Raw genomic sequence first — 22,072 nt, forward strand, 5'->3', positions numbered from 1 at the left:
TTCCTGTAAGGTACTTTACACCCCACCCCCTGGCTATTCTGTAACTGCCTATCTGTACTTCTTAATCCCCTCAGCTCTTCACCCATTCTCCCCCTCACCCCTCCCATCTGGCAACCTTCAGGTAACTAAGTTATTTTCTTTTGCTTTTAAGAGTCTTTCTTTATCTTTGGACAACCTTTGGACTTTTAATAATGTTAATAATGATGTGTCTTAGAGTGATCCTCTTTGCATCCATCATAATTGGGTGTCTCTGCACTTTCTGGACTTGCATGTGTGTTTCCTTTACCAAATTAGGGAAGTTTTCTTTCACTATTTTTTCAGATAGTTTAATTTCTTGCTCTTTCTCTTCTCCTTCCAGCACCCCTATGAGGCAAATGTTGGACTTCTTAAAGTTTTCCCAAAGGCTGTTTATACTATCCTTGTTTTTTTGTTTTTGGGTTCTTTTTTCTTCTTCTTGTTCTGATTGGGTTTTTTTGCTTCCTTATGTTCCAAATCATTGATTTGTTTTTGGCTTCATCCATACTGCTGTTGTTTCCCTATAAATTGTTTTTTATTTCAATTAGTATGTCCTTCATTTCTGACTGGGTCTTTTTTATGCTGCTAAGGTCCTCACTAATTTCTTTGAGCATCCTTATAACTAGTATTTTGAACTCTGCATCTGATAGATTGTTTATCTGCATTTAGTTTAGCTCTTTTTCTAGAGTTTTGACCTGTTCTTTTATTTGGGCCATGTTTCTTTGTCTCCTCATTTTGGCAGCCTCCCTGTGTTTGCTTCTATGTATGAGGTAGAGCTGCTTCGACTCCATGTCTTGGTAGTGTGACCTAATGTAGTAGGTGTCCTGTAGGGTCCAGTGGCAAAGCCTCCCCTATCTCCCAAGCTGGTGGTACTTTTTGAAAAGCAATTTTCAAAAAATTGCGCTTTTTTTAAACAACAAAAAACAAACATTGCTTTTTAAAACCTATTTTAACATGATTGTTTAAATTTTGCCTTTTTGATACTCATTGGATAAGAAGTTTATAGTTAGTCACATTGTATGTGTTTAGCTTACACACTTGGAAAAAGAGAAGGAAAGTACCTGCTGATGTGGCTCAGTTGATTTCAGCATCATCCCATACACCAAAAGTTTGTGAGTTCGATTCCACGTCAGGGCACATACCTAGGTTGGAGGTTCAATCCCTGGTTGAGGAGCATATGAGAAGAAAACCAATCACTGTTTTTCTTCCTTCTCTCTGTCTCTCCTTCTTTCCCCTCTTTCCCTCCCTCCCTTTCTTTCTAAAAACAATGAAAAAAAGAAAAAGAGAAAGAATAATTTAAATAATGTGGGTGATTGCATCTGATATCCCCCTGAGCGAGCTTGTGCTCTGGCGTGAGTGGGTAGTGGGGACATGAATTTATCATCCCATTGAGCTGGTTTTAGTGAGTTTGCCACTCATTTAGTGTTTTATTCTGCTGGGTATGATTACTTTTTCATACAACATGGTCTATAAAAACAAGCCAACAACTGGGGAAAAAAAGTAAGCTCTCCCAAGGCTGGAAGAAAAACCAGCTGTGCCATGCTTACTGAAAGAGAATGTGTTGGTCTCCAGTAGGTTTTTCCAGGGTAATATCCCAAATGGGCAATTTCCACCTTATGTGTTTAAGTAAATTCCTCTTCATACGTGATGCCTCTGTACTGATACCTACCCAATGCCGGGCATTGTGACAAGTGCCAAAAGAAGGAAGATTTGGCACAGTCTTGATAGCTCATAATCAAAGCAGGGCAACTGGAGGTAATGGAGAGAAAAAAGAAGTATTGTAAAATTAAATTGGCAAATGCATAAAAATTACTATAATATGACCGCAAATACTTTATTTTAGATATTATAATTACTTTAAAAACGGGAAAGATCAAGTGTTTTCTAACACTGTTGTATGTATGGAAGTGACTTGCTAAACTCAGTGGGTGCTCAAAGAACTATAAGCAAGAGATTTGCCCAGAAAAATCTTTTAACTCTATGCATTTCTTACATATGCTAATCTTGACAGTGTTCACCTGAATATCATGACATTTTAATTATACCTGCCTTACATCACACATAATGTTTTCTTCTAGATTTCTATATATTCTGTTCCAGAAAAGATTGGTGAAGTTCACCATGCCTTGGAAACAACTGTGAAGCTTTTTGAATTTTTTCAAGACTACTTTGAAATTCAATACCCACTTAAGAAATTGGGTAAGAATCAAACAGTGACTCTGATTTTTATTGCCATTATTTTGCAAACATTTTTAGAAAGAACTCTTGCCAAAGTTACTATAAAAGAAAACCAAGAAACACTTAATGATTTAAACATTGTTTGTATTTAAGATCATTTAGATTTCTTGAATGTGTCTGAATGTGGAGCTTATAACGCTTAGAAGTTTATAGGGCTACTACAAAGGTGCTGTGTAAGTGGGAACTTGCTTCAGGCTCAGTCTGAAGTTTAACCAATTCTAACTTCATGAGAAATTTCTGCTTCAGATAATAAGAACTGAGTAATGGAAGCTCTGAGCAGTGAAGCTGTTTCTAGATCAAGGAGAGTTGCCTCTGCACACTGAGAAGGAATTAGGTATCTCTTCGTTTGCTAAGGACTAGAGTACCAGTGACTCCACAGGGGCTTCCTCAGGTCTTCCCCAGCTGACCTGTGGGTGAGGAGCGCAGGGGGCTGCAGTAAGGCAGGTTCCATTCATTAGGGGTATAAAGTGAACTCACTGCCTCCTGATCCACAGTGATAAAGCAGTGGGTAAAATATTTTTATTTAACCAGGGGGTACCTTAAGTGAGGGAAAGTTAATTACTTTTTTTCCTGTTATGTCCAGATTTGGTGGCTATTCCTGACTTTGAAGCCGGAGCAATGGAAAATTGGGGTTTAGTCACCTTCCGAGAAAAGACACTTCTGTATGACAATACTACTTCTTCAATGGCAGATAGAAAACTGGTTACTAAAATCATCGCTCATGAGCTCTCCCATCAGGTATTAGCAACCAAGGCTGTTATATCTCATACCTGTGGTCTGTTTCGTATCCTAGAGTATAGAATGGGTTTGTATGCAAATAATAATTCACCTTTTTCTTATAGTATTGCTTTCATAAAAAAACGAAGCTTTGGAACACAAACAACTTCAGGTGAAAGTGCTGTGTAATGTTTGTATAGGACTTTATAGCTTATAAAGTGTTTTCACGTGTATTATCTCACTGTTCATAACTGCTGTAAGGTAAGTGATAATCCCATTTTACAGATGTGGAAACAAGACTCAGCTTAAGTAAATAACTTGCTCAGAGTCACAGAGGCACTAAGTGGCAGCACTAGGCCTTAAAGATGCACTATCCCTTCGGGATCTCTCTCTTCTCCCCCAGTAGTACACGACTGTTTTGCCTCTGACTAGTGCTGGCTGCTCAGTGTACTTTGCGGGGGCAAAATCTTTTCCTCAGTTGTACTCTCACAACTCTTGGACTGTAGTTGTCATGACTAGATTTAGTTCTTCCTCTCTTGCTAGAACTGTATTTTTTAAGTACTTTTAGAGGAGAAGGGTATGCCATGGAGAAAAAGAAAGAAAATTACACAGATACACGAAGCTCTTTCTGCCTTTCCCAACCCATTGCCTCTCTTGTGTCCCTGAGGAGGAGCTTCTCGGTGCTGGGTGCAGGTTAGAGGTGCCGCGACGGTAGGGGGACCCAGAAGAAGGGCAGAGCACGCTCCGGGCAGTTCACTCCCCGTCCCACACTCACCCTGAGCACAATTGTGTAGCCCTTGTGAGGACTTCACGACAAGCTGGTGTATGAAGCACATGCTTATTTACTGTCAGAATGTTGGGCATGTAGATGAGGCGTCTGTTAGACGATTTCCTCCAGGTCTGTTGTATCTAGGGCCTCCATCACTGCTGGGGAGTATTTGTCTCTTACTTCTCTTTTAGGATGTACAGATCACCTTCATCTGAAACAGGTTTTAGGATAATACCTTTGAAAAATATATTCTGGTAATTCTCAAAAGTGTTTGTGTCAGTATCTAGTAACCTTATTGTGCTGCTGGTCTGAGTCCAGCCCTGGGCCCCCCGCCTGCTGTACACCCTGTCGCCATGCTTTATTGTAGGAAATGTGGAGATGCACTTTTAGTAGCTTCTCCTTTTTTTCCCTTCTTACTCCCTCACAGAAGAAGGCATTTAAGATCTTTCTGATTTTATTTATTTCCATGCAGACCAACTTTCTTAAGGAACGTTGTTTGAGTTATGTCTTAAGTCACGTAAATACTGTCCTGAACGTGGGCAGCTGAGGAGCAACATGGAGTGTGGGCTCTCAGACTGCAGGGAAATCTGTCACGTAGAAATTTACTTTCTAGTTGTTGTGGGTGGTCATAGATGCAGTGGCAAGTAATCTTACTAACTCGGTATTAAGAGGTAGAAGAATTTTATTATCTAGGAAATCTCATTTTTAATGTAGTGTCTAAAAACTGCTTTTTTAACCTAATATGTAATGTGTGTTACTTTGATAAATATGCTAATTGTATCTCTTATTTTTTCATTCAATTAGAGTAAAATGTTAAAAGTTTATTTTACTTGTAAATTTATACAGCTTTTGTAAGTCTTTACTTTGTAGTTTGTTTTAACTATAGTGACTATTTTAAAATAATTGTCATCTAGTTATAGGTGATCTAAAAATTCAATTGTTAGAACATTCTTGAGAATGCAAATCTTGTGTTGGTTAGTAGATTGTTTTCCCCCCTCAGTGGTTCGGAAACCTGGTAACAATGCAGTGGTGGGACGATCTGTGGCTGAATGAAGGGTTGACTACTTTCATGGAGTATTTCTCTTTGGAAAAACTGTTCAGTGAGCTGTCCAGTGTGAGTACAGTGTTTGTCCGGTCTACTGTGAGTGAATGTCGGGGGGCGGGGCGGGGGGGGTTAAATTATATTTGGCATGTATTGTTGTGCATTTGCAATAAAGAAAATGAATCTAGGAAGAAACAGTAAAATTGGCCCCTGTTACTTGTATCTGTACCTCTTGAGATTTGACAATGAAAATTATGCTTTTATTTAATGATATATTTCATTGAAAGCTGAAAGTATGTGAAATTATTTTACACTTTGTAAACATTTGTTATTAGGGATAACTTTTTAAATTGATTTGCTACATTTTATTTTTAATATAAAATAAAGAAATTTATATAGTTGAAGAAATTTAGATATAGTTGAAAAGCCTTTTTGCAAAACAATACATTTTATCCTATGCATAAAGAAAAAAATTAAGATATTCTGTGGCAATGCTGTTATCACTCTGATCATGCTTATAACAGTGATACGTAAGTTGGTACAGACAAATAATTTGCCTTTTTTAGATACAAACCATGTTTTGTTCTTGTTCAAAGACTTGAAACAGCATTCTGTTATAGAGAACATAAAGTCACTATGTTATTGGGCTTTATGGAGATGTTTCCTGCCCTTAGACACATTTGGACACACCAGGATAAGATATGACACACACTGTCAAATAATTCATGCAGCAGGTGGGAAAGCATAAAGATCCCTTTTAACCCTAAAATGCTGCGACTTTCTATGAAACTTCCTGGCTATATGACCCAAAACTGCTTTAAAACAGGAGTTCTTTTAGAGTTTCAGTTTGAAATTTTTGTGTAGGTCCTGCTCAAAAATTTCAAATGGGATGGAAGGAACTTATTTTTAGCTAGAAGACTAAACAAGATCCATTAAATCCGTGCATGTCCCTTAAAAAAGCAGTGAGATTTGCAGTTTCACCACTTGGTGGTGCCCAGAATGTTTAAAAGCTTCTAGTGCACTGGTGGAGCTCATCTGCTGAGCTCTCAAAGAATTCTTTCCATTTAGAGTGATATTTTATTTCAGATGAACCTCAGTTAAAGGGAATATACATTTCTTAGAAAAGCTGGACTGTGTGTAATAAATTAGCTTAAGGACCAGTTATTATTTTTACTTTTTAATTTCAGAGTTTTAAAATATATGCTAACCTTTTCATACTATTTTGAATATCAAGATCTGGCATTTGGTTGCTTTAATAACAGAATCTCTTAATTCATCCTTATGTTGTTTAGGAAACACTTTTTCATGTGGCCTGGAGGTTATAATTTTATTTTTAAATTTAATAAATATACATAAATGTCACACTCTTCCTGTATGTTCAAAAGCTTATGTTCTGAAGTTTATTGAATCTGGTTATTTTTAATAATATCTGTAAGCAGTAGTATAACTTGTATAAATAATTATTATACTTGCCTTTGCCTTTGATACTGCTCATGATTTCCTAATCTGTTTAATTTTTTACCAGTATGAAGATTTCTTAGATTCTCGATTTAAAACCATGAAGAAAGATTCCTTGAATTCATCTCCTCCAATATCGTTGTCTGTTCAGTCTTCACAACAGATTGAAGAAATGTTTAACTTTTTTTCTTATTTTAAGGTATTGCTATGCACAGTGGTACCTGGAATAGCTTTTAAATTAATTTTATATGTGAACAAGCTGCATGATTTAGAATATTTTAAAGAATATTATTATTTAAAGTATTATTTTTAGGTATCCTGTTAATATTTAAGATGCTTGCTTCTATTTAAATCTTGGTCTTACCTTTTTCTGCATTATTTTATTTTCTCTGTCTCTGGTGTAAGTCCTTTGACTAGTATTCCAGGCAGTGCAGTAGATCTTAGAGAAATATAGTTTTTAAAGTTGCTTCACTCCTTAGATCTATTGGTAGTATATGTACAGGGAGGGTGTTAAGCAAGCCCTTGGCTGTGTTATTCAGAATCGGGGTGTATTCCAAAGTCAGAATTTTCAGAACAAGTAAGCAAACAGGTATTTTAATAATTGAAGATCGGGAGATTCCCAGATGGCTGTTGAGTAGGTGGAAGCTACACTCGGCTCCTTCTGGCACCAAACCAGATTTACAGCTAAATTATAGGGTGGTCCACCTGAGTAACTAGCTGAAGGATAGCTGAACAGCAGTGTTATAAACCAGGGATTTACAGGAGAAGCCACACAGAGACTGGTAAGAAGGACAGAGATGCAGAGAGCGCTGGCCCCTGCGCCCATGTGTGGTGGCTGAGAAGCTGGAGGGGTCTCTCAATTCCAAAAGCACGCCCCCTGCCCCTAGGACTGTGGGGTCTCATCCTCAGGCTGGGCTTCCCAACCTGAAGCATCACATCTGGGAAGAGGAACCTGCAGACAAAATCCTACTTCCCCAGCCTTCCACAGACAGTGATATGGTGATTGCCAGAGAGAAAGGGGATGGGGGAAGGGAGAGGAAGACAGAGAGGGTAGTGGAAAGAGACTTGGATTTGTGTGGTGTGTGCATGGTGCAGTGCGCAGATGATCTGTCACAGAGTTGTACACTTGAAAACTATCGGTTTTATTAGCCAATGTCACCCAATAAATTAAATAATTTTTTAAAAAGAATTAAAGATTAGATTGCAGGATAAGAAACTCAGACTTCAGGTTTGGAGGTGAATCAAAAACAGAATAGAAACCTGACTGGGATCACTAGGTCAGAAGAACACAACTGTCTGCCACTCACATTTGTGTTGGGAAGGAGGGTGAGTGTTACATGCCTTCTTTGCCTCCTTTGCCTTGTGGGTATTAGATTAGTTGATAAATAAGTTGAATTCCTGTATTAGAGAAGAAAATAGACAAAATATGTGAGATACAGTCCACATTTTTAATGGGAATGTTACAGCAGAGAGGGAAAGTCGGTGTTGCAAGTTAGAAAAAGAAATGTTGGCAAAGAATGAGTACTCAAATTTGCCGTGTAACACCATGGAGAGCAACAGGTACTGAATTCAGTTAATGTGTGTATGCTAATCTTAATGACTCAACACTGATAAATTTTTATCAGAATTGAAATTTATTTAAAAACCCTTTGAGTGCTTACTGTGTACTAGTCATTGTTTAGTAATTGGAGTTGAATTTTTCAGTTTTCCCCTCAACTAGCATATAGTTTAGAAGAAAAAATAAATACTATCTGTAGCAGATGCAGGAAGTGATATAGATTACTTTTGGAGATAGATGAATGTGATTTCTATTTCAAATGAGGGAAGGCTTCACCAAGGAGGTGGTTGTTTTGAGATTGGGAGTGATGATGTGCGCATCAGTGAATACAGTGTGACCTTAATAGGTGCACACCTAATTCTGAATATTAGTATATACTTACTACCCTGTATGATGCAGACTCTGGCCCACAGTGTCTGCAGTGTTATGGCTGAGACAAGACATCGACTACCAGCTCCTGTGGAGGAAAAGGGACAGCATGGCCACTCTCTCAAGGGGGGAGCACACTGAACCTTGCCTGGACAGGCTTTTATTGGCATTAATTTGCACAGGAACACACTGCATATAGGGAAAGCTCGTCCATCATTGTCAGGCAGTAATGATCAAATAGATAACATTCAGAGAACTATGAGGTTTTATTTTGAGTCGGGTCAAGTAGCTAAAGGGCCATAAAATGTTGGGGAAACAAACTCATGTCATGCTTGGACCCTTATCATTTAAATTTGAGGATATTAGCAAAGCAGGTTTCACAGGATTTTATGCATTCTTTCTTAGGCCTGATTGCCCCAGGGAACCCGCCCTTTCCAGCACAGGGCTGCACCCACCTCTGGCATTGTTTCGGGCTTAAGTCAGACAGGGGGAAGTAAGGCAGCCAAGAAATTAGGAGACTTCTTGCAGACAGAATGAGGACTCAGGCTATGTCAAAGCTGAGGGGCGAGGGTTCATCACCTCCCTTTCTCCATAGCCCCCAAGTCCTTCCCTGAGGGCCCCTTCGAGACCATATCTGTCTTAGGTCATCCCTCCCTTGAGGAATCTTACCAATCATTGGCTAACCAGTCATGCACTGGGGGCCAAGCAAGGTGCAGTAGAGAGAGCAGAGGGTGCGCTCCTGCCAAGGGGATAAGCTTTGTTTCCTCAGTGGCTTAGGGTTCCAAGGTTTCTTACTCAGCGTTAGCCATGGCGGGTTACAGCTTCTGAAACCAGGCAGGGTGGTTCCCAACACCTATACATCCATCAGTTCTAAACATTGGAAGTGACTCTGCAAGAAGAAGAGATCTTGGTTGCTTCAGCAACATGATACACTAAAACTGGAAGTTCATGTACTCCCTACCAGAGAGCCTCCTGAGAGTGCTGCTTATTTATTGTCCCCAGCAGAGTGTGCGTGAATTGAACTGATGCTTTAAACAGTGAGGATAAGAGTGGGGATGCCACATAAAATTTGGCGTGTTTTTCTATTGAAAATACATTTACAATCACTTAGTTTTTTAACACTAACAGTGAAACAGCAAGTAACAGATAGACCACACAAAATGTCTCATAGTGGAAGTGGTGTGCATGGGAATCTGCTTCACTCGTTCGTCTGAGGTCCTTTAAAACAATTTTGAAGACAATGTGAACGTAGTTTATATCTGGCTAATGGGATTAAATAACAGTGTATTATAAGTAGATTCTATATATGAAAGCATATGCTTAGATTGATTATATTTTGAATTTTAGATTCTCAATTTTATAAATCTATTATATTCTATTATTTCCCTCTCTTACTTTTTATTGAACAGGGAGCTTCTCTCTTGTTGATGCTAAAAACTTTTCTCAGTGAAGATGTATTTCAACGTTCTTTTGTCCTTTACCTGCATAATCACAGTTATGCATCCACCCAAAGCGATGATCTGTGGGATAGTTTTAATGAGGTAAGTGACCTGAATATTTTATTTAGCTCTAAAAATAAGAAGACAGGGGTTCTATTTATGTTTTTGTCAAGTATATAAATAAGCTGTGGTACCAAAGATAGTTATTTAAGAAAGAGGGGGATGGAGCTTAGGATAAATATTTATAAATAGAGCAAAGAATTAAAAATCAGGAAGTGGAAGTACTAGTCTTAATTGTTGAAGGACTGTGTGTGGCCTCACGTAATCATTTTTATTCTATACTTCAATCTCTATTCTTACTTTGTAGGGAAGTTGTCTTTTCCAAATTAGTGTATATTATTATACACTTTTTCAAAGTGTATAGTAATTCATCTTTTTCAAAAATATTTTTTATTCTTATGATTTTGCAACTTTTCTACCTCTCATTTATGATTTTTTTCTGTACTCTGCCCTATGTATCCTCCTGTCTTTGGGACCCATTTTGTCTAGAGTAAATGAAACATCTCAAGCTGGCTGCCCTTGGCCGCATACTGCCCTTCCGTCACCTTGCTGTTTGGATTTTGCTATGTCTGCAAGTATCCTAATCTAATAAGCAGTGCAATTAGGTACATGTTATGCTTCACAGCAGTGCGTGAACCTAGCCTGTATTGTGCATGTATACTAACTGCATGTCCTTATTAGTATTTGGGTTTTTTTTTTAAATTTAATTGTTGTTCAAGTATAGTTTTCTGTCTTTCGCTCCCATCCCAGCCAGCACCCTCAGCCCTCCCAACCTCCCTCAGAATATTTGAGGGTTTTTACCCTGATCTAGATAAAGTTCTTAATGCTTAGAAGATCACAGACATATTTGAAAATTGATGAAAGTTCTGGACATATTCCCCAGAAAAATTGCATAATGCAAAACATCACACTTTCAAAGTCGTATGGACCCTGTTTAAGAACTTAGCTCTGGATGTTTTTTGTATACTCTTTCTGCTGCCTTGCCTTATCTGAACCTGGTATTCTCTAGGTGTTAACCTTTTGCCCAAAAGGCACATCTTCCCTATTCTCTCCGAGTTCTCTTTGAGAAGAGGGATTAGTTCTTATTACCTAAGAGTTGCTTCCAAATCATTGTTTTTCTTCTTAACATGCAGTAGGATTTCAATCCAAAGCTACACTATTTACTTTATACTTGTTATGTTATCTCCTGACATGTAGAATATATTTATTCCTCCCTCACTGACTTCAACTTTTGTATCATAGTGTTTTCCTATCCCAGCCTCGTCCCTAACCTTATCCTCAGGTGTTTCAGCATCCACATAAAGCTGACCACTGACCACTGTCCTCCTCGTTTCAGTTCTGCCTCAAGGACCCAAAAGTGCCTTGCCTTGGAGCAAGCTTTTCTTCCCAAGAAAGAAAAGCTTGCTGTTTTCTTCCCAACTCCTTGCCCAGAACTAAATAGATCTTGGCCATAAGAAGTGTTAGATTTAATATCACAGTGAATTTGGGGAAATTCTCTGCATCCTTTTCTGCTTTAAATGAATGGGAGTATGGTGATTGAGGTAAGGCCTACCATAGTGCAGTGATATTGTGAAACACTTTAAATACTTGATTTTAGTTGCTTGCAATTCAAATCCATATGTAATCTAAAAAAATAATTTAAATTGTAAGTTTAACTCACCTTCTTTAAAGAGATAGTTCTTCAAAAAATTGCTTCTTCATTGATGCAAGATGTTTCAGGGACAGTGGTCAGTAGAGGATCCGTGAACCTCTAACAGTGGATTTTTTTAGATAAATTTATGTAATTATCTGGGAAAGAGGGTCTGGACATCAAAATGTTCACCACTGTTCTCTAGAGAGACTTAAAATCCAGGCGACTGACCTGTTTATATTTCACCGTGCTGCTGCTGCTGTTTCCTGACATTTATTTCCACAGTGTTAGTTCTTTAAAAGAAGAACTTTAACATTATGAAAGCAGAGGGTCTGGAGAACAGAGAAATCTAGACCCAGCTGATTCACAGGAGTAAGTCGCAGTGCTTCTGACTCAAGACTCCACGTTGTTATTCACACCCTCAGTGCTAGTACCCTGCCCTGAAAGGGTGCTTACTCCCCCTCAGGGGTTTTAATGAACACTTTGATACTACCTGCTGAGTTTTCAACAGTGCCTCTCTCTCTTTAGTTGTTACTCAGTTCTGTTTAAGGTTACTTGCCTTTTAGCAGTCGCTCATTTACCTAGCTTAGAAATGTACATCCAACTCGGCATTCCAGCTTCTTTTTATATTGACTGTAGCCTTCATAGAATGCAGTAGGGAAAGAGGCAAAGATACAAACTCTAATAAACTGCTTACGTTCAAGCAAAAATAATTTATTTTATTTGTAGGTCACAAACAAAACACTGGATGTAAAGAAAATGATGAAAACCTGGACCCTGAAGAAAGGATTCCCTTTAGTGACTGTCCAAAGGAAAGGAAAGGAGCTCCTCCTACAACAGGAACCGTTCTCTTCAAACTTGAAGCTTGAGATCCTGCCCGCAGACGAAAGGTGTGGCCCTTTTTCTCCCTGCTGCCTCTTTTGTACCCTCAAGTTAAAATTCCTTGAAATGCTTTGTGATCATAGGTTCTTATAAAACCTCTAACAAGATGATCGCTTTCTGGAAATTCCTTGACATTTTTCACCTTCCTGCCACTGCCACCCCCCAAAAAAAACCAACAAAGAAAAAAAAGGGTTTTTTTATATGTAAAAAAAGACAAATTATATGTAAATGACTGAAATATTGGAAAGTGTGACAGTCTTTTAATATTTTCTTTTTATAGCCATCTGTGGCACATTCCACTGTCCTTTGTCGCTGAGGGAAGAAACTATTCAAAATATCAAGTGGTATCATTTCTGGACAAGAAATCAGGTTTGACTTAATACTTTTCTGCTAAGAAATTGGAAAGGACGTATTTTTAAAACACTTGACCAAGCAGCAGAAAGGAGTCTGCACTTTCCAGTGCACACTCTGTGAGCTGGCTGTGTGGGTCCCCTACACATGATGTGACTAACGTGAGATTGCATCTGTGTGTCATGCATGAAATTGGTCTTTCACAGTCGTGTGACATAAGGTATGAAAAGTTTCAATGGGAAGTGCCAGCAGTCCTCATAGAAAATAACAAATGCCGTATCCTAGCTAAATAGTTTGTGTTAGATAGGAAGAAGTAGAGCGGTTTCTTGAAGTGTGCTCTGCTGACTGCTTTCTAGGGCTGGGCTGGGGCAGTGGCATTTGACAAGCACTCGTGGATTCTTATGCCTAATAAAGGTTGATGCATGACCTAGGTAAATAATTACTACAAAATGTCTTTAGACATAGTATACATCTTTTGATAATGAACAAAATGGAACAAGAAATTATGATTGCAGGGAGGGGGGTGGTAAAATGTAGCATACCCACAAGGAGTCTATAACAGCAAGTGAAATGTAGTTTCTGACCATCTGTGAACTACCTCTGTGAATTCCACACTACGGATCTTCTTGATTTGCGTCCTGAAAGGACGTAACGCCTCTGGGTTCTGCAGGAACCATTGGTGACACTCTACATTAAGGGAAAATTTCTTGTTTGAATTTGGATATGGTGTTTAATCCTGTATCTTTCAGAATGCAGTGCAGTTAGTTTAGTGGTTAAGGGAACGAATATTGGAGCCAGGTTGCCTGGTTCTGTTGTATGATTTTAGGTGAGTTATGTGTCCTCTCCAGGCCTCATTTCCTCAGCTATGGAATGGAGACAGTAGCTATAGTTACTTTACAGTGTTGTGGTGAGCGTGAGTTCATTTACATGAAACACCTAGAACAACACCTGGCATATGTTGTATCCTAGATAAATTTTTAGCCCTGTATAAGGGTTAGTTATTGGTTATTATTGGTTAGTTATTGGTTATTATTTTAAAATACTTTAAATGTCATATAGCCACTCTACAAAACATCTAGAAAAAGAGCAAATTTTATCACCCTGTCACAACTACTCTTATGATTATTTCTTGGTTATTTCAAAGTATTTTTTACTTAGTTGATGTCATTGTGCACATGCGATTTTTGTATCTCATTTTTTAAAAGTTACACATATAGTGATTGACTTAACCTTCCCTTGTTATTGAACACTTGATTCACCATATGTCTCTATGAAAAAAAAAGCCTTAATAAAAATTCTGGCTCTTAAATGTTTTTTTGTTTTCTTTCATAGGAATGCTTCTCAAAATGACAACCATTACCTTTTTGATTTAATACATATTTCTAAGTTATGTGTCTGTTGTGTGGTAACAATTTATAATGCCAGTTGAAACATGAGCATACCAATTGCATCACAGTTTAAACTAGAGTAGAGTGTTACAGGAACAATCTAATTATTTAAAAACCCTAAGAACAGTTGACAATGCTTATTGAAACTAACATAGCTGGAAGTACTGCCTTCTGTAATGAAAACAAAACCACATACTGTAAGTGAGCCCTGGAAAGATAGTCTCTGACCTAAGGGACAATAAATAATTTCATCTCCTTATTTGAAAGGAACCAGTGAGGATTTTTTGCAAACCTCCTGATAGTCTATAAGTTTTGGGTGGTACTAGAAGTAATTGGATAATAAAATATCTGCTTTTATTAGTCCTTTACTTTTTAAAAGTTTACAGGTGAGCTTTCTACTCATTGAGGTTCACAGCCCAAAGTCTCGCTCATGTTTTTCTATTAAAACATTTTTTCTTCTAAACCCTTACCTGGCACTGTTTCCACTGCTCAAAAATTGAGCAACTCAAACACACCCCTCCTCCTCTGGTGTCTGGGTGGCTTTTGTTCGTGCCTTTTCTCTCCTGGAAGAGCACTGTTGTTGGTCTTCCCCCCACACCCCGCCCCTCTGAGCCACCACCACCACCAGTCCTATGATTTACTACTGTTCCTTCTTCAGATCTCAGATCACCCACTGCCCACTCCAGGAAGCCGTCCCTCACCGCACGGCAGGTTAGATGCCCTACTTGGGTGCTTTAATACCATTCTCTGCTTCTCTACTTGTAGTGCACTTTAAGTACTCATTCGCATTGCTCTGTCCTCACATTAGATGTGTCCCCTGCTGAAGGTAGATGTCATGGCTATATGAATCACTTTTGCAACCTTAGCACCAAGTAGGTGCAAGAACAGTTATTGAATAAATAAATATTGTCTGTAATGAAGTGACTCAGTTGCAAATCTCACTGTAAAAAGTTCCAGGAAAAGAGCATTCAAAGCCTGATGAAGTGATGTCTTCTGTTTCCTTTCATTTCAGAATACTCTTAGTTAAGGAGAATATGCACGATGCACTGTGGTGTAACTGGTTTACTTTGGAGCTGGAACTGAGCCACTGTGTGATGAAAACAGTGACTGTAGGTCCCTCTCCTCAGCTGCGTTACTTCCCTTGCTGCTGCCACACTTTTCATTCCTGGCAGTCGGAGTTTTGAGAATCCACACTGAAAATGTTTTGTCCTCACAAAAGTGGTGAACCTTAGGGACAGCTGGCTCTTCTTGGTTCCTGATGCTCCAGTGAGAATCACTCTTTAAGTTTTTTGGTTCTCATAAGAAATGTAGCAGAGTCAGTGACTACAGAGGCTTATTTTATGTCATATAACTTTAGTGCAGGGTGTTATCTTGGTAGTTTGTTTAATTATAGTATATTTCCATGTGTTCTAGGGTTGCTGGGTTAGTCCATTAGTTCCATCAAATATAGGAATTATATTTGCTTAATATCTTTGTCACTTTTCCCCACATACATGAATTTTAACCAAGTAATAGTATATAAAAGAAGGGCTGAAAGAGACCATTTTTTTCAAGCTACATGTTGAGTGTCTCTCTCCCTTTTCTTCTTCCTTTCCCCACCCCTCTGTCTGTCTCAATCCACACTGTACTCAGACCTAAGCTCTTTAACTACAGAAAATTTTTATATTGACTCTTAACTTGAAACACTCATGTTTCTGAAAGGATATCCCTGTGCCAGAAATATTTCCCTGAAACTAAAAGACATGTCATTGGAGTGAAAGGCAATTGGGAAAAAGGAGGAGGAGGAAGATTGTAGTAGGAAGATACTTATCATGTGCCATTCTCTGCTCTTGCCTTTCTCCCCCCTAATAAAGGGGACGGGAGGGGAATTGCAGGCAGGAGTGCTTTTGAACACAGTGGGTGCAGTTCGACTGCGCCTCGTGCTAGTCCTCTGGAACAAACTACCCAGGAAATTTTAAACTTTGTAGTAAAAACATGATTTCTGTTTCTGTGCTTTTATGTTTCTTTATAAAACAGTAGTTGATTTTCATAACTCCCTGACAAATGGCTTTGTGAAATCAATATTAGATTACTTCATCTGGGCTTCTGCCATTTAAGATTGGGGTTGCTTACTCTTTTTAACTACTCAATGGGTTGTGAAAAGTCAACCGTTAATCTGTTAATGATTATAATAAATCAAAAACACGTGAGGGTAGCCTCATCCACATTTGAACTGCAAGGACGTAGTGACGTCCCTTGTGAGCAAAGCCATTACTTTTTGATACCTGTGGTTTTAAGGACCTCTATTCTGGATCATTCAGAAGACCTGAAAGAGACTAATATGCTGACTCTTTAAGTGATAACTCTCCTCTCCATGCTGTTTGTTGGCTGTACTGCTTTATATTTCTGTCATCGAGATGACAGTAGTAATTTCAAGCACATTCCCAGCTGTGTTTCTGCTCTCTACCATCTGGACTTGGGTAGGTTTATGACATGGCAAGTTGCTTGCTTATCAGCCAAGATGCTATGTATTTCAATATTTCCTTGCATCTGTCCAGTGGGAAAATGGCCGTACTTATCGTTTCTTGCCCCCTTTTATGGGAAAGGGAGATTTGGGGCTACTCAGTCCTTCCCAAGATCCTTTCTTGATAAAAGATCTGTAGGAAATTATGTTGGGTGACCTGGAGAGTGTTGATCTTTTTGCATTAGCTAATGATAAAGTTAATTTCATGAGTCATAGGTTTGTTAAAAGTTCGCCAACTTAGAGCAGAGGAGTCACCGTTCCATTACAGTTGTTCCTTAGAACTGCGATCTGCTCCAGAAACAGAAACAGAAACAGACCATATTAACATTATTGTTTTTTCTTACCTATTGCTATATCAGCAATAAAACAGAAATTAGTACGGAGTTTTTTAAAATTTAATCTTCACTGTATTTTTTTGCCATTACCATTTAGGCCCCTAATAACTCTCTCCCCTCAGCAGTCACCACACAGCTGTCCGTGTCCATGAGTCCTGTTCCCTTTTTGTTTCATCCCTCCCCGCCCTCAGCCTCCCCACGAGCTGTCATCCTGCTCTCCGAGTCTATCGCCATTTTCCTTTAGTACAGAATTTTTAAATGAAAAACACTTTATCTTATATGCCATGTTAAGACATAATCAGACTGTCTTTTCCATTTAAAATATCTTTTGTACTTTCAGTAGAATTGGGGTAAATAAAGTGTCAAAGCATGTAGTAAATTTTAATAATTCTTGATTTTGAAGTTGATAGACCCAAAGACTTCAGATTCAAGGGTTTAAATGTGGTTCTAAAGTATATGTGCAAAAACTTTCACACAGAATTATTATGATAGTGAAAATTTTAGAACAGTCTAGATGTTTCCAAATAGCAGATTGATTAAACTGTGGTAGATCTTGAAATAGAATATTATAAAAATATTTGAGCCCTGGCTGGTGTAGCTCAGTGCATTGAGTGTGGGCCTGCAAGCCAAAGGGTCACCAGTTCAATTCCCAGTCAGGGCACATGCCTGGGTTACAGGCCAGGTCCCCAGTAGGGAGTGCACAAGAGGCAACGGCACATTGTTGTTTCTCTCCCTCCCTCCCTTCCCCTTGCTCTAAAAATAGATAAATAAATTCTTAAAAAGCAGTATGTATATTTTTAAAAAGATATTTGAACAGTGCATGTGAAGACAATGGAAAAATGGCAGGGAGTGGAATCTGATAGGTGAAAAGGCAGGATGAAAATGCATGCGTATATCTAGCTCTGTTGCGTGCAGTACTACATCAACTACCAGTAAATTGTGTATCAGAACAACCTTGGCAGGAAATGCACCCCACAGTGCTATTATTGTCTGAGTTTAGATTATTTTTCTTATCTCTCTACTCCTCTTTTTAAAATAATTTAAAAAATTAGTATTCTTTAAAGTGGGGAGGAAAACTTACATTATATACATTTACAAGCCTTATTTAGATGTTTTGAAACCACTTACCATGATACAGTTATTTCAGCCATTAATTCATCCATTAATTACCCAAAATATTTGTAGCTTAGGGTATATACAAGTATTTTTTGAGTACTAGGAACATTGTTCTGGGCACTGAGAGAGTAACAGTGAAAAAAATAGTTCATGGAGCAGATATTCTAATAAAGTAAACCTTAAGGTGCTTAGAAGCGTACCCTTAAGAATTATATTAAATTTGTGTCTGTTACTAAATTTAAAGGACATTTCTTTACATAGAGACAAAGGTGGAGAGGAAACACATTTTATATAGTTCTCATATGTGGTATTCCCTCCTGCCCCATGCTACACGCATTTTCCCTTTCTCCCTGCTTCTCTCTACCCACTGAACTTGGGAGCCAGTTCAGTACATGGACAGACACTATGTGTGCTTTCTTTCTGGGTCTTGAATACTCTCTACCTGGCTAACATATTTTGAGGGCTCAGCTTAGCTGCCATTTCTTCCAGGAAACCTCTCTTAAGGGGATGAGGTTTCCCTAGAGGATGAGCGTTTCTTTTATGTAGTTCCGTAGAATACTATCAATAACATTTATATGAATTCTGTATATTAGACTTTAAGACCTGTGAGAGAAGGGACATAACTACCTTGTTTACCACTAAATAAACAATTGTTAAATGAATGAGTAGTAACTTTTGTTAATGTGAAAATAACTGCACTGAAGGCAGAGATTTGGTTTCTTAATAGAATAATAAAATATATATATATAAAATATACCAAATTAACTTTGAAACAAAGCATTCGTTTAATTTTTTTCTTGCCCTATTCTCCTCTTCTCCTTCTCTCTCCTTCTCTCTCTCTCTCTCTCTCATTTTTGGTCTGGATTAGATGTCATCAATCTTACAGAAGAAGTGCGGTGGATCAAAGTCAATATAAACATGAGTGGCTATTATATTGTACATTATGCAGATGAGGACTGGGGCGCACTCATCAAACAGCTAAAAATAAATCCTTATGTCCTGAGTGACAAGGACCGGGCAAACCTCATCAACAACATCTTTCAACTTGCAGGGTACAGTATGCTTGGTTTGGTTTGGTTTGTTTTTTAACAAGTAATATTGAGAAAAAGAACATTTTAGAAAAACAGTTCAAAACAACTAGCATGTATTGCCTGTAAGATATAATTCATTTTGGAGGAACTGAAAAATGTAAGAAATACTCCATGCCTTCAGGGACTTTGTAATTTATATGGAAACCTAAGCTACAAACATTGAACAGTTAAATAACAAGATATTATTTAAATAATATCTCAAGCATGTGGATGCCAACAAGCAGACTCATATTTGCTGAGTACAGTGATAGTTCTAGCTTTGTTTTATTTCTGGAGAGAATTCGTTTCAAGCAGCACTTGGTTTAAGTGTGATGCTTAGTGCTTACTCACTGGTTTGAGGAACATCTCTGGTATCTAGAGCCTCCTTATTTGTGTACTGCTTGCCCCCCCCTCACCAGTGCCTTACAGAATCCCAAAGCCAAGAATGGCAGTGACCGTGTGTGTGTAGGTATCTTTGGAATAGGAAGATTACCATTTTAGGTTGTTAATGAGTCTAGAGACACATTCCTAATAGTCTAAGGAATATTCAAAAGTACTTCGTCTGACTATTCTTGACCTTCCTATCTAGGTTCATTTTTTAATGAAATTACCTTATATCATCTCAGTCATCATTGTTATGATTTCTATAAAATGGTTATTTTAAAAACATACTCGCAATAAATTCACAGTAGGCCTCACTTTAACAAGTTTGACAAGCAAATTCCCATATAAACAAATAATTTTTTGTGTAATTCAGATCTTCTTTATGCTACCTGTTCTCACCTGGTAAATATAAGTAATTTAAAAAATAAATAAAATTAGTACTTTTCATCTTTTATTACCTAAGATATTGTAATACTGTACCTGAGTCAGTAGCAATTCACAGGTGACATAGAATAAAAATGGAGCAATTGTTTATCTTTTTTCTGAAATGTATCTTTAACCTTGGGTCACACATGAACTTAATTAAAGGTAATAATATTTAGTCAAACTTTACAGAATGACACTCTAAGCTTAAATTTTAGGTCTTCAAGACTCACCATCTGGTCATAAAATTTCTCTCAGCATGCATAGAGTTCATCTGCCTTTCTCAGCATATTTACTTTTTCTGTTCTTTTACCCTCTAGCCTAGGCAAAGTGCCTCTTCAGAGGGCCTTTGATTTGATTGGTTATCTTGGAAATGAGACCTCTACTGCCCCGGTCACTGAAGCCCTGTTGCAGACAGGACTCATCTATGACCTCCTTGAAAAACGGGGATGTATGAATCTGGCCTCAAGAGTGGTGGTAAGTCTGCTTTTTGCCAGCTTCTCTTTGTTACTTGCTTTTAATATGGTTATTCATAATTTCATTCAGTAATAGGCTGAAAAAGCAACTAGTTAAATTCCATTTTCTTTACTTTTCTAGAAATCTTTATTTCGAATCAAAACATCATTGCTTACCATGAAGAGCTGATAAAGGCTTAGCATGATGTGGTCTCATCTGAATATCAAAATATAGACTTCTTATACTACTATCGCATGAAAAGTTTTCTATTGAAATCCTGGTTTATTTTTATATAATAAATGCTTTAAATGGGCCTTCTTGCAAAGTAGTTCTTCCCATTAATATTCCAGTTAATATCCCGTTAATATGAAATAACAGCCATGTTTGTATTGAAAAAATTATTTAGGTGTCCTTACTGATGGTCTGTCTTACGGATGCCGATGCTGGTGGGTTTGTTTCTCAGCGAGGCAGTGAGGGAGGCTTTGTAGTGAAGATCGTTTGACCTTTTTTAAAGCCGGTTGCTTGATCTTAATAGTTAACAACTGTTTCTAGACTGCTTTCAGTGTTAAACCATTGACTGAGTCATTAAAAGCTTGGGAAGGAGCGATGAATCCTTTGTGTTATCCCATTCCCTGAATCTGCCCATTCTTACAACAGGGTTTGCTTTGTAAACTAGTCAGGTTTTCCAGAGACCAAGCAAAAGACAGCTTACAGGAAAAGGAAGTATTAGACCAGGAATTAGAAAAGCCTTTTAGAGTTTTGGTGTCCTCACTGGTAAAAGGAAGGGGTTGGATTATGTAACTTTTTTTAACCACCTTTTTTCTGCCACTCTTACTGTGCATCCTAGTCTGCATCCCATGTGATAAAGTCTTAACACCAGCACGATTCTCAGTGGGGAAGGGGATGTAGGGCAGGAGAGCCATATGGTGCTTGAAAAGCACCCTTCCTCACAAGTTTCTGATCTGACCCCATGGGAGCCACCTCAATTTCTACCCACAGCGAGATGCTTAAGTTAGAAGATTTCTGAGGTCTCTTCTCACTGATAGGTTTTTATCATTGTTCTATTTTTTATATAAGGCTTTAACTCCCAGCTTTAGTAAAAACCAGCACCAGAAACAAGTACATGTCAGTGTTTATTATGTTCTGTATTCCATCCTTAGTGCTTAATGATGATTACCCTGTTTAATACTCACAGAATCCAAACTAGATATTTCTACTCTCATTACATATATGAGGAGACTAAATAACTTCCCCAAGTCACTCACCTAGTTGATTATAAAGCTGAGATTCAAACTCATATTTGTTTCACTTCAAAGCCTTTTCTTTGTGCTGTGTTGCTATATTTTAAACTAATCTGTATTCTAATAATGTCATCTTTCCAATGATACCTTTTTTTGGGAAAATCAAAGGCTTTTCTTTGTTGCTATCATTTTTTCTTTTTTTTAAACTGAATTTTTTTAAATTAAAAAGGCTTGAAAAGCTTGTAGACCATGTGTTTAAGGTTTAAAATCACAGACCCACCTCTAGTTACTTACTTGGAAATGAAGTTGTCAACTTACTATACATGAGATTTCTTTTATGTCCAAAATGTTAGCAACAGTGTTTCTTAGAGCATTGATGTACGTTTCCGAGAAGTATGCAAATAACTTATTGGTCTCCTTAGGGCAAACTTAGAATCCAACCTAGACTTTCTCCCAATGGTATACTAAAGAAATTGGCCATTTGTTAGTTTAGCTACTGTAGATAGACATTTGGGTTATTTGGAGTTTGGAGATATTACACATAGTGTTGCTGTAAATATTCTTCCGTATGTCTCTGGTGAGTTTCTATGGGATATGTGTCTGGAAGTGGGATTTCCGAGTCATTACG

At 37.9% G+C, this 22,072-nt stretch overlaps 1 protein-coding gene across 1 annotated transcript in view; it reads left to right on the top strand.

The window, feature by feature from the left end:
• Positions 1–22,072, top strand: part of LNPEP (leucyl and cystinyl aminopeptidase) — an 89,414-nt gene that overhangs the window by 57,112 nt on the left and 10,230 nt on the right. The window contains exons 5-13 of the mRNA XM_037032401.1: positions 2,094–2,214; positions 2,837–2,991; positions 4,740–4,853; positions 6,307–6,438; positions 9,576–9,707; positions 12,025–12,185; positions 12,458–12,546; positions 18,739–18,922; positions 20,068–20,224. Coding sequence (XP_036888296.1) covers positions 2,094–2,214; positions 2,837–2,991; positions 4,740–4,853; positions 6,307–6,438; positions 9,576–9,707; positions 12,025–12,185; positions 12,458–12,546; positions 18,739–18,922; positions 20,068–20,224 — 1,245 coding nt within the window. The remainder of the gene's footprint in view (positions 1–2,093; positions 2,215–2,836; positions 2,992–4,739; positions 4,854–6,306; positions 6,439–9,575; positions 9,708–12,024; positions 12,186–12,457; positions 12,547–18,738; positions 18,923–20,067; positions 20,225–22,072) is intronic.

This window comes from Sturnira hondurensis, unplaced genomic scaffold (genome assembly GCF_014824575.4).
Source record: "Sturnira hondurensis isolate 20B ecotype Veracruz unplaced genomic scaffold, ASM1482457v3 Scaffold0021354, whole genome shotgun sequence".
NCBI classification, from domain to species: Eukaryota; Metazoa; Chordata; class Mammalia; order Chiroptera; family Phyllostomidae; genus Sturnira; species Sturnira hondurensis.